The sequence below is a fragment of the Argiope bruennichi genome, chromosome 6, assembly GCF_947563725.1.
Source record: "Argiope bruennichi chromosome 6, qqArgBrue1.1, whole genome shotgun sequence".
In the NCBI taxonomy this organism is placed as follows: domain Eukaryota; kingdom Metazoa; phylum Arthropoda; class Arachnida; order Araneae; family Araneidae; genus Argiope; species Argiope bruennichi.
The window spans coordinates 52,019,719-52,044,138 of record NC_079156.1 but is presented as its reverse complement, the minus strand read 5'-3'; the positions used below and the strand labels follow the sequence as shown (position 1 = coordinate 52,044,138).

At 28.8% G+C, this 24,420-nt stretch overlaps 1 protein-coding gene across 1 annotated transcript in view; it reads left to right on the top strand.

The window, feature by feature from the left end:
• Positions 1–22,752: 22,752 nt before the first annotated feature.
• Positions 22,753–24,420, top strand: part of LOC129972498 (leucine-rich repeat-containing G-protein coupled receptor 5-like) — a 298,104-nt gene continuing 296,436 nt past the window's right edge. The window contains exon 1 of the mRNA XM_056086650.1: positions 22,753–23,327. Within this exon, the coding sequence (XP_055942625.1) occupies positions 23,050–23,327 (278 nt within the window). The 5' untranslated portion in view covers positions 22,753–23,049. The remainder of the gene's footprint in view (positions 23,328–24,420) is intronic.

Sequence of the window (24,420 nt, the reverse complement as noted above, 5' to 3'; positions counted from 1 at the left end):
CCTCGGCACTTCAAGTGTTATAGTGGATTAGTAAAAGAAAATACATACTCAAAAAAGTGGCAATGGCAGATTTCCAACCAGACAGATTAGGCATCTGTTTAGGAATGTAAAGCTAAGAGGAAACAGCAAGGACACAGAGGTTATAACAAATAAGTAAAAACAAATACATTTTCAAATGGCTAATTGAGTAAAAAATATGTCAATCTAAAATAAATTATTAATGTGTTAGAAATGTATTGAAATGTGAAACTAAATTGACCATCTTATTAGAAGAAGGGTCTCATAATGTACATTGTCTAGAGCCGAAAAATACCTAAATCTGTTTCTGATACTCATACACAATCAAACACGTCAAACAATGCTAAAAGTTTTTTTTATGTATAAACATCTATTTATATGCATGTAAATCATATCAAATAAAGAATGCATAATTCCTGCATAAACTAGATAATAAAGATTGAATTTTAATGATAAATGTTTCGTTTTTAAATTCAACCATTATTTTTAGTATCTTGAAGTAACATTCTAGTATTATTCTAAAAATCTTTACAATTAATACTTTTACATAAATTTGACATAACGGCATTAAATTTGTCATACGTTTATTAAAATCTCGATTATATGTGTTTTCATTTTTGTTTCCTCTTTCATCAGTCTCTAGACATGCAAATTGAATTTTACAACAATCTTAAACAGAGTAATTGAAGGATCCAATTCATTGTATTGCTACATTCAAATGGCACCATAACTGTTTGTGTTATTCAAACTGAATGCTACAGTGTCTTACATTTTATATCTTTTTCCTTCCACAAGCTGTACAATGAACTTCATAATTAAAATGGCGCATTTCACACATATCACATGGACATGAATCGACTCCGTTGCTTTGAATTCATTTTTCCAAGCGTTTGATCAGTGCCCCAACGGCATTTTTGGCCTTAATATCAAAATGGATTCAAAGCTTCGAAAAACTTTAAAATACTTAGTCCCATTTTTCATCGAATACGTTAGAGAAATAAAAGAAAAAATAGCAGATGTTGGAAAGATGAAAACGAAATAAGAAAATGCAAGGAAAAAATAGTCAGAGAAATGCATTCAAAAAGATAGTTTTTTATAATAATAATAATAACGAAATTGCAGAAAAATAAGGCAGTAACATACTTCTTGAAACATTTTCGATTACTCAAGAGAATATCTGAAGTACTGCCTGCGAATATACAGAATTATTTTAACGGTATAAGCATTTTGAAAGAATGGGGATTTATTCCAGTGTTTTGATACTCTAAAAATATATACTTGAAGAGATTTTCAGGGATCTGCATATAAGCATTTTTTCTATTTCTTCTTTAAGAAATCCAATTCTGCTCTTATTAAAAAAAGAGAAAATCTTAACATTACTTTTCAGGTATAATTTTTAAAAAATGTTAATATACTGTATTGATGAAATCTTAAATGATAAAAATTCGGCTTTGGCATTGGAAGGTTCCAGGTTTGAAACTCTGAAACAAAAAAACCGTCATATCCAAGTCCATATTAAACTGAGCGGATCAAATGTCCCCATACATGCCCTCACGGAATTTTGGTGTCCTAAAATAGTCATGTGTTCCCCAACGTGTTTCTTTAAAATGATACATAAATATTATCAAATGAAACTAAACTAAACTGATCTAGATTGGTTTGTAAAGCATTTCGAAGTAATCCAACGATATTTCGTGACAAAACGAGTTATAAATTACAATGCAGCAATATAGCAAATGTATCTTTATAATCATAATAATAATATTGTCTATATTAACTAAATGATCTAGATTTTATTTATACTATTTAATCAGTTGACATTTGAGAGAAATATACAAGAAAACAAGAGATAATTACCTTATAACTTAAGATACTGGAAAAAGAAGATTTGTGATAATTTAATTTTCCAAAGTTTCAATAATTATTTGCATAGTTCCAAAGACAAAATATTATTAGTATTAGCTTATTTTTTGTTGTTAAATTTAATTTGTATAACGACTGTGTACATTCTTTTTTACTTTCTTTTATACTAAATACATAGAAAGGGAGTTTTTTAATCACCAAAAATTAGGCTTTTGAGTGATTAAAAATCTTTGCTTTTTAAATCCGAATAAATTTTCCAGATTTTTTTGGAATTGCACATGTTTCTAGAGCAATGAATTTTGGAATATATCAAAATTTTAAAGTTTAACAAAAAAATTTGTTCTGATTTATTAAAAAGAAGTATGTGCCTTTGTACACGTGAACGGATTAATTTAAAAAATGCTATTTCGCCTGTCTTATAATAATAGTAATGAAAGAAAATAATTATAGAACACAATATTTATTATAAAAATTGATTTAATTAATGAATAGCCTACAAATATTACTTTTAATTATTATTTTGAGTGTTCAGATAGTTTTTGGATTTTGAATAATTACGTTAGTGTGTTTTTAAATTAGTAAGAAGGATCCCTTGGCCGCGAAGCTTTGTTCTCTATTTCGCTCTTTTCTATAAGAAACGGGTTGATGGTGTTTGAAGCTAGTTTGATGGATTTTTCCTTTTTCAAAAATTGGAATATTATTTATTTGGAAACTTAAATGGCGTGAGCTGTTGATCCTATCTATGATGCCTCTTCCGTAATACATCATTAAGTTTTCATGTTTTTTTTCATGATCCTTTAATTTATATCTACAGTTTTGTTTTTCAGAGAATCAACATTATCATAAGATTCAATCTTAAGATAAGTTATTTTTTGTAGCATGTTTTCAAATTCTCAATATGGTCATATTGTTGCGGCTGATATAACTACATCTTCCTAAAACTTTTTGGGGTTTCTTTTCTGTTGGTGCACCAAGAATTGGAAAATCGCAACTAGATATTTGAAAAAAAACCCTCCTTTTTTTAAATTTATAAAACAAATATAAATATAATAAAACAACTGCTTTCGATCAATGGATGAAACTAGTAAAATAGTTACAATTCGTAAAAATTAGGTTAACATAAAGATCAAAAGATATATCAAAACAAATGACAGATATCACGGAACATTGGTTTTGAATGAAGGCTTCGCAATTTTGAGCTATAACATAACTTGGAGATGAATGATTAATATTCAACTGGAATATAATAGAACAATTGATTTCAATCAACGGATGAAACTAGAAAAATAGTTATAATTCGTAATAATTAAGTACTCTAAAAATCGAAAAATGTATTAAAACAAATGACAGATGTCATGGAACATTGATTTTTATTGAACGTTTCACAACTTTAGCTACAACGTCATTTACAGTTGTATTAGCCAAAGTTTCTCAGAGAGAACATGAGATGAATAAAGTGTGGTCTATAACTCTTTTTACTAGAATTCTATTTCATTTTCTATTCTATTTTTTTTATCTGTCTTCACGTATGTGTATGAATATGAAATTAAGAAGTCCAACAAGCTAGATAAAGGAAATTTGGTGTGAGAATATGAAAATAAATTTGCAGATTTATATCAAATTCTTTTATTTAATTAGACTTAGGTAAAAGATCTAAAATATTTTCACACTTTTCTTTGTTATATGACTAAGTTCAAAATGCGTAAATAAATTCAAAATTAATAAAAATGTTAAAGTGGAAATACGCGATAAAATTGAAAAAAGAATATTCTGTTTGATTATATTATGGAAATTAGTATTTAAGAAACTTATAAGCTGTGTTTATCACTTAAATCCTGTCTACTTTTCTATCTGAAAATAATTAGAATTTATTATTTTCATTACAAAGTATAAATTATGAGGTTATCTGAAGGATTTTGAAAAGCAGAAGTCTAGAAAATAAAAGAAAATATCAAATAAAGACTGAAAAAGGAATTGTAAAAATATTAATTCCATTATACTTTCAGTAAAATAAATGTCCTGAATTGAAAACATTGAATCAAAATGTGCCATTCCGTTTGAAGAAAAAAACTTTTACAAGCCGCACCCATTGTAAAGAAATGAAAAACTAAAGAAAAAAAATTGTTTGATGCTAGAGTCATCTTTCTTTTATGTGTCTGAAAGTTTACAGTCAAATAATTTTGATATCCTAAACACCCGCTGTAATCTTTTTATAACCAAAATGTTGTAAATAGAATTTCATTTGCTCTTACATAATTCAATAGTCGTGGAAAAAAAATGTCAAGATGCTGAATCAGCTATCAAAAGCCGTCCGTTATTTATTTGAATACTCCCATTACGTATGGAAATTGAATGAAATGAAATAAAAGTTTCAAAGTAGATTTCATTGGTTAAGAGATTTTTTTCCTTCGTGTTCTCATTTCCATACTCAGCTTTCTGGATGCTTGAGATGACATACGCATGCGTCGGAAAGTGATTTGACGTCACTGATATCGGCTTCAAAAGCGTTTGGAGATGAAGTTCCAATTTGGCGATGTTTCCCTCATCTTGGCGTAAATTTAATTTCGAAACTAGTTTTAAAATGTTTTATTTTTGAATTGAGAAATGGTTTTCTGTTTAGATGGAAAGTGTGTTCTTTATAAATTTTACGCATATCGTATATGTTAATTGCACACACACATATAACCATATGGCATTTAGATTTTTGAATTGAAACACAATTTGAATTCAGGCTTAAAATTTAGAAAAAAAAATCAGCTTCTTTACAGAAACATGAGAAATGAAAATTGAGAATTACTCTATTTTCTTTTCTGTTTTTCATTTCTATTTCAGTTTTTTTTAAAAAAAAACTTCTATTTAAATCATTAGAGTCTGTTCTGTATGATTATTGGTATATGTGCTGTATTATGCGACGAAACGTCTCAATTGGGCAGTAAAAAAGATGTATGTCTTTCTGTCTGAAAGTATGTAAAAATGGTAATTTAAAAAGGCAATGAACTAATGGTCTATTTGACATATAATTCTAGCATAAGAATTGCATACTGTATCAAAATTTGTACCAAATCCATCAGTGGATAGAAAATTGCATACTGTATCAAACTTTGTACCAAATCCATCAGTGGATAGAAAATTGCATACTGTATCAAACTTTGTACCAAATCCATCAGTGGATAGAAAATTGCATACTGTATCAAACTTTGTACCAAATCCATCAGTGGATAGAAAATTGCATACTGTATCAAACTTTGTACCAAATCCATCAGTGGATAGAAAATTGCATACTGTATCAAACTTTGTACCAAATCCATCAGTGGATAGAAAATTGCATACTGTATCAAACTTTGTACCAAATCCATCAGTGGATAGAAAATTGCATACTGTATCAAACTTTGTACCAAATCCATCAGTGGATAGAAAATTGCATACTGTATCAAACTTTGTACCAAATCCATCAGTGGATAGAAAATTGCATACTGTATCAAACTTTGTACCAAATCCATCAGTGGATAGAAAATTGCATACTGTATCAAACTTTGTACCAAATCCATCAGTGGATAGAAAATTGCATACTGTATCAAACTTTGTATCAAATCCATCAGTGGATAGAAAATTGCATACTGTATCAAACTTTGTACCAAATCCATCAGTGGATAGAAAATTGCATACTGTATCAAACTTTGTACCAAATCCATCAGTGGATAGAAAATTGCATACTGTATCAAACTTTGTACCAAATCCATCAGTGGATAGAAAATTGCATACTGTATCAAACTTTGTACCAAATCCATCAGTGGATAGAAAATTGCATACTGTATCAAACTTTGTACCAAATCCATCAGTGGATAGAAAATTGCATACTGTATCAAACTTTGTACCAAATCCATCAGTGGATAGAAAATTGCATACTGTATCAAACTTTGTATCAAATCCATCAGTGGATAGAAAATTGCATACTGTATCAAACTTTGTACCAAATCCATCAGTGGATAGAAAATTGCATACTGTATCAAACTTTGTACCAAATCCATCAGTGGATAGAATGTCTAATCATGTGTGCATGAAATCAACAAATAAAAACATAACAAAAGAGGACGGGATGAATTTCGGTATGTTGTTTGTACCCACACTGTAGATAATAATGGAAATTTGGATTTGATTCTAAAAGAATAAGAGTTCCGAAATACATTCTAAATTTACATATTATACATTGGTTAATACATACTAACTAATCAGAAAATTTTTTGTATTTACACATAGCACATTTTTAATCGTTATCAAATTTCTCGTTAATTTTATTTCCATTATTCTATTCAAATCTACGAAATTTTTTTCCATGCATATAAAGGCATAACTACGTTATACTATAAATAATGCAGTTTTGAAGCAACATTAGGCCTTTTTCAGAATAAATTTCATCAAAAGGTTCACAGATAAAATCAAAGATTGATAAAGTTATGATGTTTTTTTTTTGCTAACATACCATCAATAAGTTATGAAAAGCAAGATAAAAAAAATTGTTGAAATAAGCTCTTTTGGACTTAAAGTTAACTTGGCATGTATAGCTATTCTTTATTTAAGAGGTGATCCCAAAAAAAGATTTAATTAGAAATATTATAAAAAATTTTTAATTAGATTTTTGATAAAAAATAATCAAAATTTTAAAGTTTTTTTTTTCAATAACTTCAGAACACATAATTGCACAAACCATTTTTATAACTTTTTAAAATTAGAAAATAAGCCTTTTACCGATATCACTTTATTTCAGTACCATTTTTTCTCTCAATATAATGCATTTTAATAAAATATTTTAAAGTATTTCACAAGAATATTTTTATTTTCATTGTTACTAAATTTGTAGATAGAAGAGTCAAGCATAAAAAGCATGTTGCCATGCTCTGAACTAGAAATTGTCTAGTGTTTATTGTCTTTAATGTCTTTAATTTTGTCATGAACATTTTATTCTTTGACGTCTGGATATTTTTAGCTCTTTCATTTCATTAGAGCATTTTCAGCGACAGAATTTTCTTCTTTTATCACGAAAGAGAGAAAGAAGGGTTTTTTTTTTTTATCATTAGCATGAATTTCTGTTAATGAAAATTAGTCTTTATCTGTGATGAAAAGTCCCATTTCAGTGATTATCTCAAAATTTTAGATCTAAATGCCAGGAGATCTGAGAGACCGCGGTGGCCTGGTGGTAAGGTCTCGGCTTGTGAGCAGTAGGGTTTCAGATTCGAGACCCGATTCCAACGAAGAACCGTCGTGTAAGGAGGTCTGTTGCACATTAAATCCGTCATGCCAAACGTCCTTCCGCTGATGTGGTGTGGAGAGGGGGGTGACAGCTCAGGTGTCGTCCTCGTCATCTGACCGCGGTTAAAAATTACGAGGTCCGTCCCAAGATAGCCCCAGTGTTGCTTTACAACGGGACGTTAATATAACTAAATTAAACTAAGCCAGGAGATATGTATATTACGTTTTTATTTGGAGTGCATAGAATCGAATGAATAGAATATTTTTTTAGATTCTGCTACTAGCATTTCTCGATTCAGACATTTTATCTGATGAAAAAGTTCAAAAAAGCTGTTGTTACTTGCCCATACGTTGGGAATTATTTTATTAATGTGGGTTTGAGTGAGAATCTCAGAACTAATAATAACGAGCATTTGATCTTTTAAAATATTTGTGGTGAAAGCTTATAAACCAGTTAACAGCTACACTGCACGAGCAATTGCTTTTGTATTGTGGTCATGTTATTCGGCTGCGAACCACAAGGTCCCAGGTTCTATCCTCGCTCATCGCAATTCGTTACATTGGTGACCTCGGACGATGAACCTTCGTACAACTGTTGTGGTGCCATCTACCCGCAACCAAAGTCGTCAGACTCACTTGACGCAGCAACCTCACCCATACACACTCGCCATAACGCTTGGCGCTACTCAAATGGGTACAGGCACTTTAGACTCAACAGATAAATACATCACCATTCAGCAGCCATGTCGTTCGTCTCACCTCCGACTCACTGGAGGGAGAGTCTGTGATGAAAGCTTATAACCCAGCTAACAGCTACGCTGCACGAGAAATTGATTTTGTATTGTTGTCATGTTACTTGGCTGCGAACCACAAGGTCTCAGGTTCTATCCTCTCTCAATTCAATCTGCTACATATTTTTTAAATTAATTATTAAAGTTACTGGCACAACATTTAGGACGAGCACAACACTTAAAATAATGAAATGAGAAAGGAAGGCTCGCTGCTTTATTACACAAATTTAAAAAAATCAGCAACACAACATCTCCTTCTTCGTACAGCGTGAAGTACTTCTAACTCTGTCCTTCAAGCGGGGAAAAGCGAGCACCATCACTTCACTCCCACATCCCCACATCATCGCGTGTGTTGCCATCGCATGGGGCTAAATCTATCCCATATTAATAATAATTTGTTGTGTTGGTTTGAGACAGTCTTCTAAGTCGTCACAGCAAATATAGTGTTTTAAATGCTATTTTATAAGGTTTTATTTTTAATTATTTTTTTAAAAAAATATATAGGGGTGTTAAATATTTAAAAAAATATTTAACACTCCTATTTTTGCCTAATAATATTTTATCACCACTCATATTCATACGCTTAGAGAACAAATGCAAATGAATACTTAATGAAAATACACAAATGAAACAATGATTATAACTAGAAAAAACAACTCAACTTTACTTACATATGTAGTCAGTTAAAAATATTTTTTTTTGCATTTAGCATCATAGTGCAGCAAGAAGAATCCATACATAATGGAGAACTTTTGTTAAGTTACTGGGTACAAAATTCGATAATACTCTACAATTTTGGTACTTAAGCGAGATGTTAAATTCCTGCGTCTTGTTTTGCTATGTTTTTCAGTAATCGAATTTACAAACAGACGGACAGACAAGCAAACAGAAACTTTACAACTGGGTAATTTTAATCTAAATTTAGATTAGGTACTACCGTTTTAGGGAAAATATCATAAGCTCAAATTCAGCCATCATCGTTTTGAATTTTCGAGTTGTTGATTTCATGTACGTGCAATTTAAAGACCAAATGACTGTTTACTAGCTGACGAAATTAGTAAAATCTTTGAAACAGCTCCACACTTCTAGAAATAAAACCACATGACGAATTTCATCTGTCAAATAGATACTTGACAGTTTTTGAATTATCGTGCCCATATGCACTCATAAAAACATACACACGTCTTCCCTCTTAAGGTATTGTATGTAAAATTTTGCTAATAATTGCAATTTTGATTTTAAGCTCGTACGCACAATTTGGTTCATCTATCTTGCTGTATTATTGAATTGGCACCTTGAAAAATCACAAACAAAACTATCTTCCCCTTGAAGGATTTAGTCGAAATATTGATAAAGATTTGCAAATGCAGTGAAATGGTGAGGCACCAGATTTTATATCTCTACATCGCCGCATTTCAGAATTATATGTTTTGAAATATGTGCAAGTGAATCATTAGACAGACTAATTATCGGCAAACAGATATGAACCAACATTTTATACAATTGTAAAATGTTGGTGCATAAAATGCACCTTTATTTCGTCCATCTGATTTCGTTTGACTTATTGTGTGTACAAACATATAAGTGGACAGATAGGCACTTTATCCGAAGAAAGATTCGTCCAAAATTTTATACAGATTTTCAATTCGTTTTATTGAATGCAAACCAAATTTCATTAAACCATCTTATGACATTTTTGAAAAATCTTTTTCAGAAAGAGCCATATTTTAAAAAAATGAACTATGAGATTTTTAAAATATGGATACTCATTAAAATCTCCTGAAAGTTTTTTTTCATGGTCTTAATATTTTACTTTAATATTAAGACTTCATATGCAAGAAAGTAACAAAAATGTACAATTCGGATTTTCGGTAAGTTTAATTAAAATGTATTAATATTTAAAATTAGATTACGGACTGCATGTTTTTGCTTCGTAATACCTAAAATTTCTATCTAGTCTCATACTTTAAACACTTTTATGCCCTAAAAATTCGAGGAGCATGATTCATCGCTGGGCAGTGATCCATTGTTTAAAAGTAATCTTTCCATCATATACACCAAAATCATTAACTAACATATGGGTAGGCATTATAAAAGTTCCATTATAAGTCTTTTCGAAGTGAATGCAGTATTCGAAAAAAGTCTATAATAGCTGGAGAAGAAAAACCCTCATAAAATATTTATTACCCCCACGCAACAATCCAGTCTATCCCCTCGCCTTAGGGGGCTAACACTTAAAGTCCATTTAGAGTAAGAGTACCGAGCAAGAACAGTAGAATGAATTTGTTCTTATTGACCTGTTAACCCAACCTGACACATTGATTCGATCTCTCCACTCCCCTTCCATCAAGTGAGGGGGGATATAGAGATGTTCGAAAGGACACCCACTGACTTTTATTGCAGTGTATGAAAGCTCATGGATCAGGACCTAATGTCCTTTTTCGTAAAGAAACAGTTTCTGCGATTATCTGTACTTGAAATTTTATAGTATTTTTCGATGCGCCAGAAATATAAAGGGGAAAAAAACCCAGAAACACTACACAAAATAGATTAAGATAAAGAAATATTTGTTTTCAACAAAGACAGTCTGTCCATTAGGGCTTCAGAGCTGCAGCCCTTGCTGAGATTATTTTTTAAAGCCGCATGTTTTATTATTATTGCTAATTTACTTATTTTACCATTCTGAGAATTCGATGCTTTACACTTATGGTTTCACTCTGAAAGTATAAATATCTACAAAAATTAATCAATCAATAAAAATCCGAAGAGAATACAAAAAGCGAATCAACCAGCAAAAGAAAATCAGGTCTGAACTGGCAGTCCGCAATAGTCACTACATATACAACTGATTTATTAATTTCATGTCTAAAATGAATCCTTTCTTTTTTCGATTTTAAAGTTCGGTGCCTTGTACTTATTGTTTCACACTGAAAGTCCAATGATCAACAAAATCAATAAATAAATAAAAATAAAAACAAAAATTAACCGACCAAAAAGATAAAAGCAGGTCGGAACTGGCGCCCACGAAACTCAAGTTCAATTTTACAACATCACTGTATATAAAATTGATTGATTACTTTCAAGAATAAAATCAATTCTTTCTTCTTTCGAATTTAGAGGTATCTGAGCTGTAATTCAATCAGATCCGGGTTGAAACACAGGTAACTGATTCTTTTTCTCCCACTCCCATATAAAATTCGCTTTCGTTTTCTCAGTGTCCTTCAATTTTTTTTCTCCCTTTTATTAGCTATTTATAAAATTCGGTTTCTCTTCGTGTTATCTCTACAGAAATATATTTAGCATATTGAGTATTTATTTATTTTTATTAGCAATCATTATTTCAAAAAAAATTAATGTATTTAAGTTAGTTAGTGAGTAATTAAGTTAGTGAGTTATCGTGTTTACATGTATCTGAGAGTGCAGACTGAGGGAGGGAAAAAAAAAAAGACGCAGCTCTGTGATGTTAAAACATTTTTTTTATAAATCTCGAAAGTGCACAATTGAGATTCAATTTTTTTCTTCCTCAACGCATTTCGAAATAATATTAACAACATTATAAACAATAGCATGATCCAAGACACAAGAGGAACTGATTCATGGTGCAAGATGATCTTGTACCATGAATAATTTTGCATGATACCTTTTCCATTATAATTTATTCTTCTTTTAGCTAACTTTTCCTTTCTTATTGCTTATAGATAATGAAAAGAAAGTTGAACAGATCTACATAAAATAGGGAGCCTATAATTGAAACAAAAATGTAAATGTAAAAAAGTCTTTAGTTTTTAGCATTATAATAGAAAAAACGACCCTAGATACAACAATACCCTCAATACTATAGTGAGTTTAAACTCGAAAATTATTATGTAGTTATCCTAGACTTTATTACTAAAGTGCAATCATTAGACTTAATCCTCCATTAAGCTTACTAGATGCAATACAAAAAAGTATTAATGATCCAGTAGCAACTCTCCGAATGATTTTTCTGCTATGTAAGTGACATATTGATGTAAGAGAATGCGCGGAAATCGAGGATAAAACACTCTCTTTTTTTATTTCTTTCTGTTATTATTTTGAGCTAAAAGCGTTAACTTTCTAGATTCAGCGCTAAAAGCACAGATAGCAACGGATGGCTGTTTTACTGAAATCAGACATTACTTCTCTATATAAAAGACTTTCCATTCCATAAAAAATATATTTCTTAGATCAAAACTTGTTTCAATGTACAGGAATATAGCTATACTATGTACAGGAATATAGCTTAGCTAAAGGAATCTACTAACGTAATACCGTTTGTATTTTTAATGTTAAATACTCTTTTCTTAATAATCTTAATCAAACATTCTGAAGAAAATTCTTAATAATCTTAATAAACAATCTTCATCAAACATTCTGAAGAAAATTCTTAATAATCTTAATAAACAATCTTCATCAAACATTCTGAAGAAAATTCTTAATAATCTTAATAAACAATCTTCATCAAACATTCTGAAGAAAATTCTTAATAATCTTAATAAACAATCTTCATCAAACATTCTGAAGAAAATTCTTAATAATCTTAATAAACAATCTTCATCAAACATTCTGAAGAAAATTCTTAATAATCTTAATAAACAATCTTCATCAAAAATTCTGAAGAAAATTCTTAATAATCTTTTCTCAATAATCTTAATCAAACATTCTGAAGAAAATTCTTAATAATCTTAATAAACAATCTTCATCAAACATTCTGAAGAAAATTCTTAATAATCTTAATAAACAATCTTCATCAAACATTCTTAATATTCTTATTCAAATAATTAATCACATATATAACTTTATAGTTAATTTTTGTTTTTATTATAGGCAAGGAAATGAAATTTTCGTAATTATTGATTAATAAGAATAAAATATTCTATCTTTTTTAAAAAACTTTTTTCGAAAACTTTCAGAAAACGGATCTCACATTCTAAAAATGCTGAGAAACAATAATGAAATTCAATACATGATTCATTTTCAAAAATATATATATAAATCAAATTCAATTCTAATCTTTATCATTTCAATTTCATATCCTTTTGCTTATTTATATTTTTATTTCATAAATAATGCATCTTATATTCAATTAATATAGACTTTAGTTTTATAGTGCTTTAGATGTAAGAATAAAAAGAATGAAAATGCCATTACTAAAAAAATAATTAAGAGCACATCTAATTACTCATTTAACAAAATAATATCTGGAAGACAAAGCTTCGCTCAGCAGTTCTTTTTAAATTTTATTTTATAAAATCGTGATTTTACGGAGAAAATACTTAGTTAAGAATCATATACTGATTGCATGTGGATATTTTTCAATCTTACCTCATTTCACAAAAATTTGAGGTACCAGCAGTTTATCATTAACAAAAGCAACAAAACAAACACCATAAAAATTTACGAGATGGCCTTATATACTATTGTCAGCACGAGAGAAAATAAAAAAAAGCTCAATTAGTTAGTTATAAAAAATATTTTAACAATTTCTAGGGCCGTGAAAAAAATGCTTCCCACCAAATTTATCAATATTTGTATGAATTTATGTCTGCTGGCATAAGTTCTGACAAATTTTTTTAGAAAGACAGAAACTTAGATGCTTTAGTTCTTTATCTTACACAAATGATGTGTCTTGATTTGTTACTTAATTATTAATTAACCAAATTAATTAATCAAATTAAATTTATTTAATAAGCTAAATGAATCCCTCTTCTTATTCTAATTTCAAGCCTAAAATTTTTAAAACATAATATGACAAAAAAAATGGCTCTTTAAAGGGTTAATATGTATAAAATCGCGTTTTTTCAGGAAAGATACCTATATCGATAAACTTATGAGACGGCTACAAAGATATAAAATCAAAACCTTATCTGAATATAAAATGTGATCCAAATCGTTAGAGGCATTTCCGAGATACACAAAATTAATTAATAAATATACAAGAATTTCTCATTTAAAGTTATAAGATAGAAAAAAAAATTATCCCTGAAATAAAAAGTAAAGGAATGTTAGAAGAGAAAAATCATTTGCAAAATGTTCGCTTCATAATTCTAATTTTAAATCAAAATTTGGAAAGTTTATCTTCAAAAATATAATTTTGAAAAAATTTTATAGAATAGACACACATATGAACACGGATCCTTGATTGTTGAACGACCTGCATTAGAAACAACTGTAGATATAAAAACATAATGCACATTTATCTAATTTGCTGCTATTCTTTTGTTATTTGTTCCGCATTCGAATTAACAGCTGTTCAATATTGCATTTGCTTCCTTTTTCCTAGTTACCCACAGAGAACTGTAATTGCAATAAAATAATACTAGAAAAAAAACGAAAAACAAATTAACAAAGAGGAAAGCAGATTACGGTAGAAAAATAGTCCGTCACAGCGGTGGGTATCTTCCTTGGAATGAATCCAAAGAGTCGGTTGGTTAATTTATCAAACAAATTATCGCGATGCTTTTTTCCTCATCTGCATGCTAAGTTAGAGATAAAAATGAGCTAACTGAACTGCATTCTTTTCCGGTTTGCTCATCGCTAATTTCTTGTAACAATGAGAATGTAAATCTGTAGCACGTGCGAGAAAAAAAATCAAAAATGAAATATTCGACCTGTCATTCCTCAAAGAATACTCGCCTATTCTATTTAAAAACTAGCGAATAATTGTAAATGTTTTTACGATTAAATTACTTATAATTCACTAGCCGTTTTGGCTGTCAGTTGGTTTTGAACATCATATTTATATTATCAAATTAGTTATGTCAACCAAGTTTAAAATTTACAACCTATTTGTTTACTGAAGTTAATGACTAAGGCTCTAATACTAAATTGTTAAAAAATGATTATATAAATTAAGTAAAGTTTATTTTTTATTATTTTATGTTAATAACGTTTATTTTTCATTATTTTATTTTAATAAAGTTTATTTTTTATTATGGAAATATATAACTCTGTACTTCAGAAGTAAGATATAGTAAATCTAGTTGTCCTGATTTTGATATTTTTTCGCACTTGCTTTATCCTCTCTATTAACCCTTTCTTGGGCCATGGAAAGTATGCTTACCACCAGATTCATCAACTTTTGAATGAAGTTATGTAGGTTGACATAAGTTCTCACAATTTTTTCTAAAAGACAAAATCCTAGATGCTTCAGTTTCTTATCTCACACAAAATGATCTGTCTTGATTTGCTAATTAGTTATTAATTAACAAAATTAAGTAATTAATCAAATTAAATTTATCTAATAGGCTAAATGAATCACTTTTCTTAAGTCAATCTCAATCCTAAAAATATTTTAATATACCATGACTAGAAAAAAATGGCCTTTTAAAGAGTTAAAATAAATATAATAAATACCTCTAAATAAATTATTTAGCTTTGCTGCATTCATTGATCGCCCAATTCCTCCAGGGAAAAGAAGAGCATAGAAGCAATTGAGAAAAATATATTAGAATTAAATGATGCATGTATAAAAGTATTTTGTATATTTCAGTCAGGACGAATTTCCATAAAATTTATTGAATCATCAATGTTTAATGATAACATTTAGTATAAAATGCGTGTAATATTAATGCAAATTTCTTATGAAATATCACGATAATTTATTAGCATTTTTATTGCACAAAATCGTGCTTATCGGATCGATTACAGGATCATTTTTTCCTTCTAATATTTCTGAAATTAGCATTTGAGGAACAGAAAAACATGTATTATTTTTCACTTAGATATTGAATTATTTATAAATTATGCTAGAAATTGAAAATTTGAAATGTAATAGATCATCTATAATGTAGATTGCATTAAATTCAAAATGAAATTTCATTTTTGAAAATTATTTATACTTAAAAGCAATAGGAATGCAGTTTTATTTGCTTACATTTTTTTTTTACAAAAACGACTTGTAACCTTGATTTAACATAGAATAATCAATCAATGGTGTTTATATTAATTTCATTAGTCTAGCATATTTACTATATCCGTGAGTCAAAAACTTATGATAAAGAAAAAATATGGGATATTTTAATGATCAAAGTGGTCCTGGAGCACTTAGGTAGTGCCTGAAGTAGAAATCTGATTTAACTCTTTTATTTGCAAATATGTGATTTTTCGGTGGAGTTTTAGGAGAAACTGGTCCACATTTGTGTTTCGCTTGGAAGAAAACACGAATGACCTCCAGCAACCAGATAATCCATAAAGAAAGGCTAATTGCTAAAGCGATCATTAGAATTAATTTAAGTTTAACAATTTTTTAACTTGGAACAAGGGTAGAAAATAAAGATAAAACGATGACGAATTTGACACAAATAATAAGAGATAAAGTGAATTATTAATTGTATTTTGGAGTAGGGACTACCCACATCTGGACGATGTGTAATCCAAATGCCAGTGTACAGTGGAAATCTCAACAGAATGTTTCATTAATGCAAAGATCGAAATTCATAACATAGTGACGATATTTTTTGAAGTCGCAATCTTTTATTTTGTGTCATCAGAAATATATTCAGAAATTTATGCGTTCATGAAAATTGTAATTTTTTAATTTAAATTCTTTATCTAAATAAATTTTCAATCACTTTACACATTCCTTATGGTGGTTATTTGTATCTTGTTAATTTGCATTTCATTAGTATATTTTTATAATGAATTATGGAGACATTTCTGCCATTCATTAATTTTAAAATATGGTTTCGACTTTTATAAATTATTCAACAAGCCATACATAATCATTATTAATATTAGGTGATTATAATTTTTCTAAACAATTCAAAGCTTGTTAGAAGAAATTTTTATTACTTGATTTTATCTAATTTATTCAAACATGTATTGTAAATATTTACCTAATATAAGGTATTGACATTAAATATTCTTTTTAAACGCTTTAGACTTTTTTAAACGCTATTTTTGAGGACTTGTTTTGAAATTAAAGACTTAATTACTATTTTTAAATTAATTTCAAAATACAAAATTTTAAGATGCACATTTAACTCTCATTTCGTTAGAAATTACATTTGTAAGTTAAAAGTGATATATGAATTCAATCTTATTTTCTTATTTTCGAATGAAAAAAATAAAAGGGTAAAATCTCTTCTTATAATATGGAAGATTATGTGTATTTCTTTCTGTGTATATAGCGGTATTTTACAAAGGCACTTCACCTGGTAGTATTACATTTGGCACAGATATGACTTGAAGGGTAAGAATGTGCACCTTGCAGCAATTTAAAATTTTTTAAACTTGAATTAATTAAAAATGAAGCAACATTTTGACGTTTTTCCGTGATAACTTCCGAAAAAATTGTTCGTAAACTTAATTTTAGTACTATTTTAAATGTAAAAAAAAAATTCGTTTCGTCATATCAATTTAATTATTACGCAATTTTTTTGGGAATTTTGATAGTTTCTTTAAATTTTTTTTTTGCATGATTTGAAGGAATTGGAATTGTTGTTGTGAAAGTCAAATAGTTTTTTTAAAATTATTTCATCAAATATTTCATCACTTCATTTTTTTCTGTCATTGAAAGCTTAGAAAGAAAGATTTTTTACTTGAACGCAAAGATTATATGAAGACCAGAAAGCAAAATTTTAAGACCACAGGAAAAAAAACAATGTGCAGTTTGCAGTTTTCACCTTATATTTATAATGGCATGCGATTCGGCTCAGACACAAACATTCATATAGATAATAAATTGAATGAAACAACGAAGTAATTAAAATATTAATATCTATTAAAATTTGATACTTGAAAATAATTTGTTGAGAAAATCGAATATCAAGATACAAATAAGAGATTTAATTGAAATTAAATACAAATGGCAGTCTCTATAAACCGATAAGTCACCAAAGATGGCTAGCAAAATAAAAAATAAATAAATACACATACGTGGTTTATAAAAAGAAATTAAAGCACAAATCTGAATTTTTTAAATTAGATATTAACTAAAAAATAAACAAATAAAATTAAAAATTAAAAATAATTCAAGTTAATTAACCCTTTCTAGGGCCGTGGGAAGTATGCTTCCCACCAAATTTATCAATCTTTGTATGAAATTTTGTAGGTTGGCATAAGTTCTGACAATTTTTTTTAGAAAGACAGAAATTTAGATGCTTCAGTTCTTTATCTCAATCAAAATGATGTGTCTTGATTTATTACTTAATTATTAATTAACCAAATTAATTAATTAAACAAATTAAATTTATCTAATAAGCTAAATGAATCCCTTTTCTTGTTCTAATTTCAAGCCTAAAAATATTTTAACACAATATGACTAGAAAAAAATGGCCCTTTAAAGGGTTAACTAAAAACGATTATGCAAAAAGTAAACTGAAAATAGATGAAAAAAAATTCTAGGCTCTAATGTGCCAATAAAAAGATTTGAGGGTATCATTTAGTTACTATTTTGTGAATGCCCATCTGGGGATTTAAAAAAAGTGTCAACATACGAAGTCTTCTATTTTGTAGTGACCATTAAAAGCAATGATGTCCAACATGCGGTACACATGCTCTTGAAGTTGATAGCAGATCAGTTTCAGTAAAAGAAAGCTATTTAATAATTGCAAGAAACATAAATCATAAAGAATAAAAATAAAAATATATATAGAGTTTTGTTTTACCAACTTCGTGAAAAAGTCTATACATGAAATAAGAAAAAGTATAACCCAGATTACGACCTAATAACTGATTGAAAATGGCTTTTACTGCCACATGCATGATCAGTTATGTTGCATGATTATGTATGAACCACCTATATATATATTCATAAGATTCTTAATTATATTGGTTTTAAATGCCCTTCCTGCCATTTTTTGAAACCGTGATCTCTTACGATTATCTCAAAAAAAATCACCAAAATCATGAATCTTTTCAAATTGCAAACGAAATTATTTCAGCGTTGTTTTTATTTGTTAGGACGAGGAATGGATATTATTATAATCCGGTGGGGGGGGGGAGGGGGAGGTATGATCTTCTCAATACTTTTTCGCATTTTTATGCCTTACCACATGCATAAAAATTTGGACCTTGTACAGGGCTGCAAATGCCTTGCGAAATATTGACGAACAATAATTACGAGATGTAGATCTTTGATGATTAATCCCTTAATACACAAGTACTCGAAAATCTAATTTCTATTTTGGTTGGCTTTTTTCCAGCCGATTGGAACGAAAATTTGACATATAATAATTATTAAAGTAACAAATTTCACTTAATTACAGCATTGAGTTTTTGAAATATCTTGTTTATATACAGGTGAAAGCAAAGACTGACAGACGGTCAACACCTTCGCGGATATGGTTCGAAATTTGGTACTGGACTATATTTTATGTGCTAAACCTGTATAACAAATTTTATCTATATGGTATTATAGTAATCAAATTTTATCTAATTTTGCAGTTATAGCGTTCACTTGCAGCCGGACAGACGTTTTTCCTTTGAATGGATTTTGTTCAAAATTCGTCAGATATCTACAAATTTGGAGTCAAAGGTCTTATGCTAAATTTCATTTGTCTAGCTCAAAGTGTTTCTGACTTATCGTGTTCACAAACAGACAAAATACCAAAATTGAGTTTTTCAGACTAAGAGGCTTCTGAAATGCGAGGATTCATTAAAATTCCGAGATCAAATTCTTTTTACAATACAATAAAATTTCTTTAGGAACTTCATATACAAGAATTTTTTTTAAAAAAAAAGAAAAGTGTAAAACCAAAAATACATTTTGCAGATTTTATTAAATTAATTTGATTGTTCAATTTATACTAACATCTTAATGTTATTAATAAAACATTTTTAATGGAGAAACTACTGAAAATTGTAAACTCTTTTGCAATAAGTGTCTTAAAAATAAAATGACTGATAAAGAAGTATGGGAATTTAAAAAAGATTGGGAACCATTATTCTAAATAAAATTAGATTGTTCTCAAGATAAATATATTTCACTCGACTATATCAAAGCTTCATCAAGAAACCTTGATAATTTAAAATAAAATTTCAAATAAGTTCGGTTAGAAATAAAAATAGATCTCTATTTAGCCCCAAGCATTCGCTTAGCAGACACATTAGCTTGAAAAGTTGCTGTTCTTTATTTGTTGGCCAACTATTTTCGACCCCGCCATTGACATTCTACACAGAGGAACAACATTTTGTCACCCAATTAAAACAAACCCAACGAGCAAAAATAACCCTTAAACTCTCCAATTCCCCCTCCCCGCTCCCAATAAATATTTGCAAATTATACAACTATATGATTTATAAGAAAACCATTCATATTTATAACTATCCTTTCGCATTAAAGTGAAATTTTATTTGAAGTAAATAAATTTTCAATTAACTAAATCAAGAAAATAATAACTGCAATAATTTTTTTTAAATAATCGCAATAGGTTTTAGAATAAAGTTTATATTTTGTAAAAAAAGGAACAGTTTTATTCCATGAAACATTTTGAAATTACTTTATAAAGGAAAAGTTTAGAATTATCTACTAATTACATTTTTATTGACTTTCCAATTAAAGATAAAAATCTAGTTCAAGACATATATTCTTTAATAAATCTGAAAGAAAACCCTTAATTTTATCCATTAAACATATCGTCGGTATAGTATTAGAAGTTATTTTGTCAACAGAAAAATGAGTTAATGTATATTCTTGTTATTTTAAATGTCATCTCTATTACAGAAAAATAGTGCATATCAATACATGTGCAATCTATATTGCATACGTTTGATTTTCCTCTTGCTGAAATTAACATTTTAAAATAATAAATATACATTAACTTGTTTTTCTTTTCATTAAGTTCCTTTCAATTATATATAAACGGTAAATGAAAACAATTACCATAAAAAAGTCTATAATTATTTAAAATTATAAACGAAAGAGCAAAAAAAGTTATTTTACATTCCAAAAGAGAAATTAATAGCTCTTGAAAAGTAGAATTATTTTTATTCGTTTTAATTCGTTTACTAAGCGATATACGAATTAAATCGTTTACAAAGAAAAAAAATATTTTGCCATTAAATAAACAAATCTCATTTTTCTTAATAATAATAAAAGTAATTTTTCGATTTTATGAATTGAAATACTTTTGAATCTAAAATATTACCTGGAATTGAACGATCGATCATTTAGTTTTGTTTATCACTATTGCCACTGACAGATTTATAAAAACAAATTCAAAATATTTGGATAACTTTTATTTATATATCATTGATGAACGTCTCCGGAGGAAGCGGGGAAAAAAGATCTTCCATTCAAACTTTTTCGAATTTTTGCTTTATATTTTTAAACAATTTCAAAAGAGAGAACCCATTGCTGCTGATTCATTTCAGTTTCTTTTATCCTATACTTTTTATTTTTTAATCCAGAACTTCGCCCAAGTGAGTCATTTACTCGAGTTTTCCCTTCACTTCAATTCTACTCATTTCATTCACATTTTTTTTAATATATATTTTCTCTCTTCGACCCAAATTCGGTTATCTTTCTTTCTGCTGAAGAATCGTCTGCTGTTTTTTTCTGCTGTCGTTCAACTTATTACTTGTTTTCTTTTCGCTAGCATTTTCGCCTCTTTGGCGCGCTTTTAACGAGTCCGTTGGCGACAAAACGGTGGGCTCTTAGGTAACCCTTCGAATTATTACGAGATCGTGTTTTGAGGTGGCACTCGCTCCGACGAAACTGGAAGAGTTGGCAACACGTTACGGTGGCCTGCAGCCTCAGGGTGTATGGCAGCGCCTACCTATCCCAGAGAACACTCACATAACCACATAATCAGAACTTCTATTCTATCTACCACATCTCTTTTCACTTCCATTTCGGGTTCCATATTAGCTAAAAAAAATCGTCTGATTTCAAACTTTCTTTTCTTCTCTTAAGAACACAAAAGTTTTGCTCTACCCAATAGTTTGCTTAATGTAGATTAACTGTGACCACGGATTTAAGAGATGGAAATCAAAGGTTCTGTCAACTAATTGAACAAGTTGAATGTTCTAGTATTATCTTGCAGACGACTTAATAGAATGAAGAATGCACGTGGTGTGAGCTCGGTGGTGTTCCGATTTCAGCGGCGGTGCGGCAGAAAATCGTCTGCTTTTGCGGCGTTCCTTTTAAGTTTCAACCAGACGCACTTTGCTTGAACAGTGACTGAATGGTGTTTTAAGTTTGGGAATTAGATCACGTTCATCGTGTTATGTTCTTTTTTTCTATTTGAATTTTTCTTATGTACGTGTGCCGTATTTTGAACATGCATAAAGACAGGTATGTTTTCATTTCCTCGTTCAGTATGGCTTAAAATAACTGTCATGTGAAAGTTCAAAATATGGACTGGACAACTTTTATGAATTTTATAAATGTTGTCAAAAAAAATTGCAGATTTTCTAGATGTTCACCTAAAGATGAATTCTATCTATTGTGCAACATTTCATAACTTTTAAGAGATGACAATTCATTTTTTTAAGAATAAGAAAAAAAATTGTGAATCAAAGCACTGTTGAATTTTGATCTGAAGAATATAATTGACAATTCTTTGAAAATGTGAGAAAATGAAAATTATTTGGAATTATATAATATTTTCAAACAATTTACGTCGGAAATAATTAAATTTGTCACTTTAGCTTTCCAAAATTAGTTTTCTTGATATCAATATTATTAAGTTAGCGAAGACCATTAAACATATAAGAGAAAGTGAAAGTCTTGTTATCAATATGTCAAATTTTAAAATATAAAAGAAGTTTCTTGCAAAAATTTGTTATTGTTTCTTGATAATCGAAATATTTAAAGCTGATTTTATATTATATTTTTCTTAGTTTCAGTTTTACAATACAATAAGAATTTGTTAGAGAAAATAAAGCAGAGTAATTAATGCTTTTTCTGATTATAAATAACACTGGTTGATTTCTTGCTCAGTAAAACATATGTCATATACGAATATTATGCGGGTAAAAAATAAGTAAAATTATTGAAAATGATTTTTCATGAAGTTTTCATTAGAACCTCTTCAGAAATATCTACTTGTCCCGAATACAAATTTCAGAAATATTGGCGAGAAGTCCAGAACTTCATTTAGTTCTTCGTTCAGAGACATGCCGACATCTTGAACCCTGCCCTAAAATCAACCAAAACCATTCTGCAATGACGAAGTCCACTCTGTGGCGTCGTAGAAGTTCCAAAGCACATTATTCAAGAATATTTTCATTCGTTTTTAGTTGTGCTTTGATATTATTTTCCATTTGTTCCATCACCATGTGTTCCGAGTTCGGAACCGAAGACCCATCTTCTCCTTCTTATGATCAAGTACCTTGTTCTGTGTTCTGTGAGTGTGTTGGACCCGAGTTTGCTGTCCAGGCAGACTGTTCAAATCGGACATTGACCTCTGTGCCAAGTGACCTCAGCCCTGCAACAGCAAAATTGTAAGTACTTATTATTCTTATAGCTTATATTTCATATATCTAAAGATGAATTTTATGTTTGGATAACCTTCAACTATAAATGAATTATTTAATATTTTTTGAGTGACTTTGTTGATTCTCTAAAACTTGTGGCAAATTCGTTTAGAAAGAACAGAATAGGTTTTATTATAACATAAAAATTTCTTCAATAATTTTTGATAATTATGCAATATTTGAATAAAATATTTCATTATATATGTAGGCATAAAAAGGGAAATGAAATATATACGTTTAAAAGCAATTAAAATAAAGAAATTAAAATACAATTGTTTTCATAAAATTGTCTGCTAATTGAAAAAAAAAATTCTTTTTCCAATAACGAAGTAATAGAAATTAGTAATCTAGTTTGAAACATTTTAGTGTCGTTTCACTTTTGTATAGCAAATTTTATATTTTAAATCAGTTTGCAAATGCGAGCCTTTATTCATGTAATAATAATCAAAATTCAATTATGTAATTGTATAGAATTTTAATACATTCAAATCATCAACCGTTGGCGGATTCTACTGTTAAATACAATTGCCGGATAGTATTGCATTTGTTAAATTTACATATTTTGTCTTCAAATAATCTTCATTACAAAAGATCTGTTTAAAATGCTTATATATGTATGTATACCTTGAATATTCATGATTAAATTTTTAATTGCAATTAATATGAATGCCATTTTATAAAAACAAATTTTAATACTGATGTTTAAACTATAAATTAAATCTATTGTTTAGCATTTATAGAAAATTTTTACGAAAGAAATTGAATGCTTGAACGACGAGTTTTATTAGTAAATTCTGCACTTTATATTATCATTTGCAGCATATTTTTGTAGAGGCATTTATTATGTAATGTAATTTTAAGAATTTGAAATACTACATAACTTACCTTAATATAAACTTACCTCGTAAGAATATTTATAACTATTTAGCCTGTTTATGAAGCTGTTTATCAGATTTACAAATAATACTAAAGAAGAAGCATGATGATACTTTTTCTTCATTTGACTAACAAATAATCTCGTATAAAAAGTTATCCTACACTTAACAATTACGGACAATTC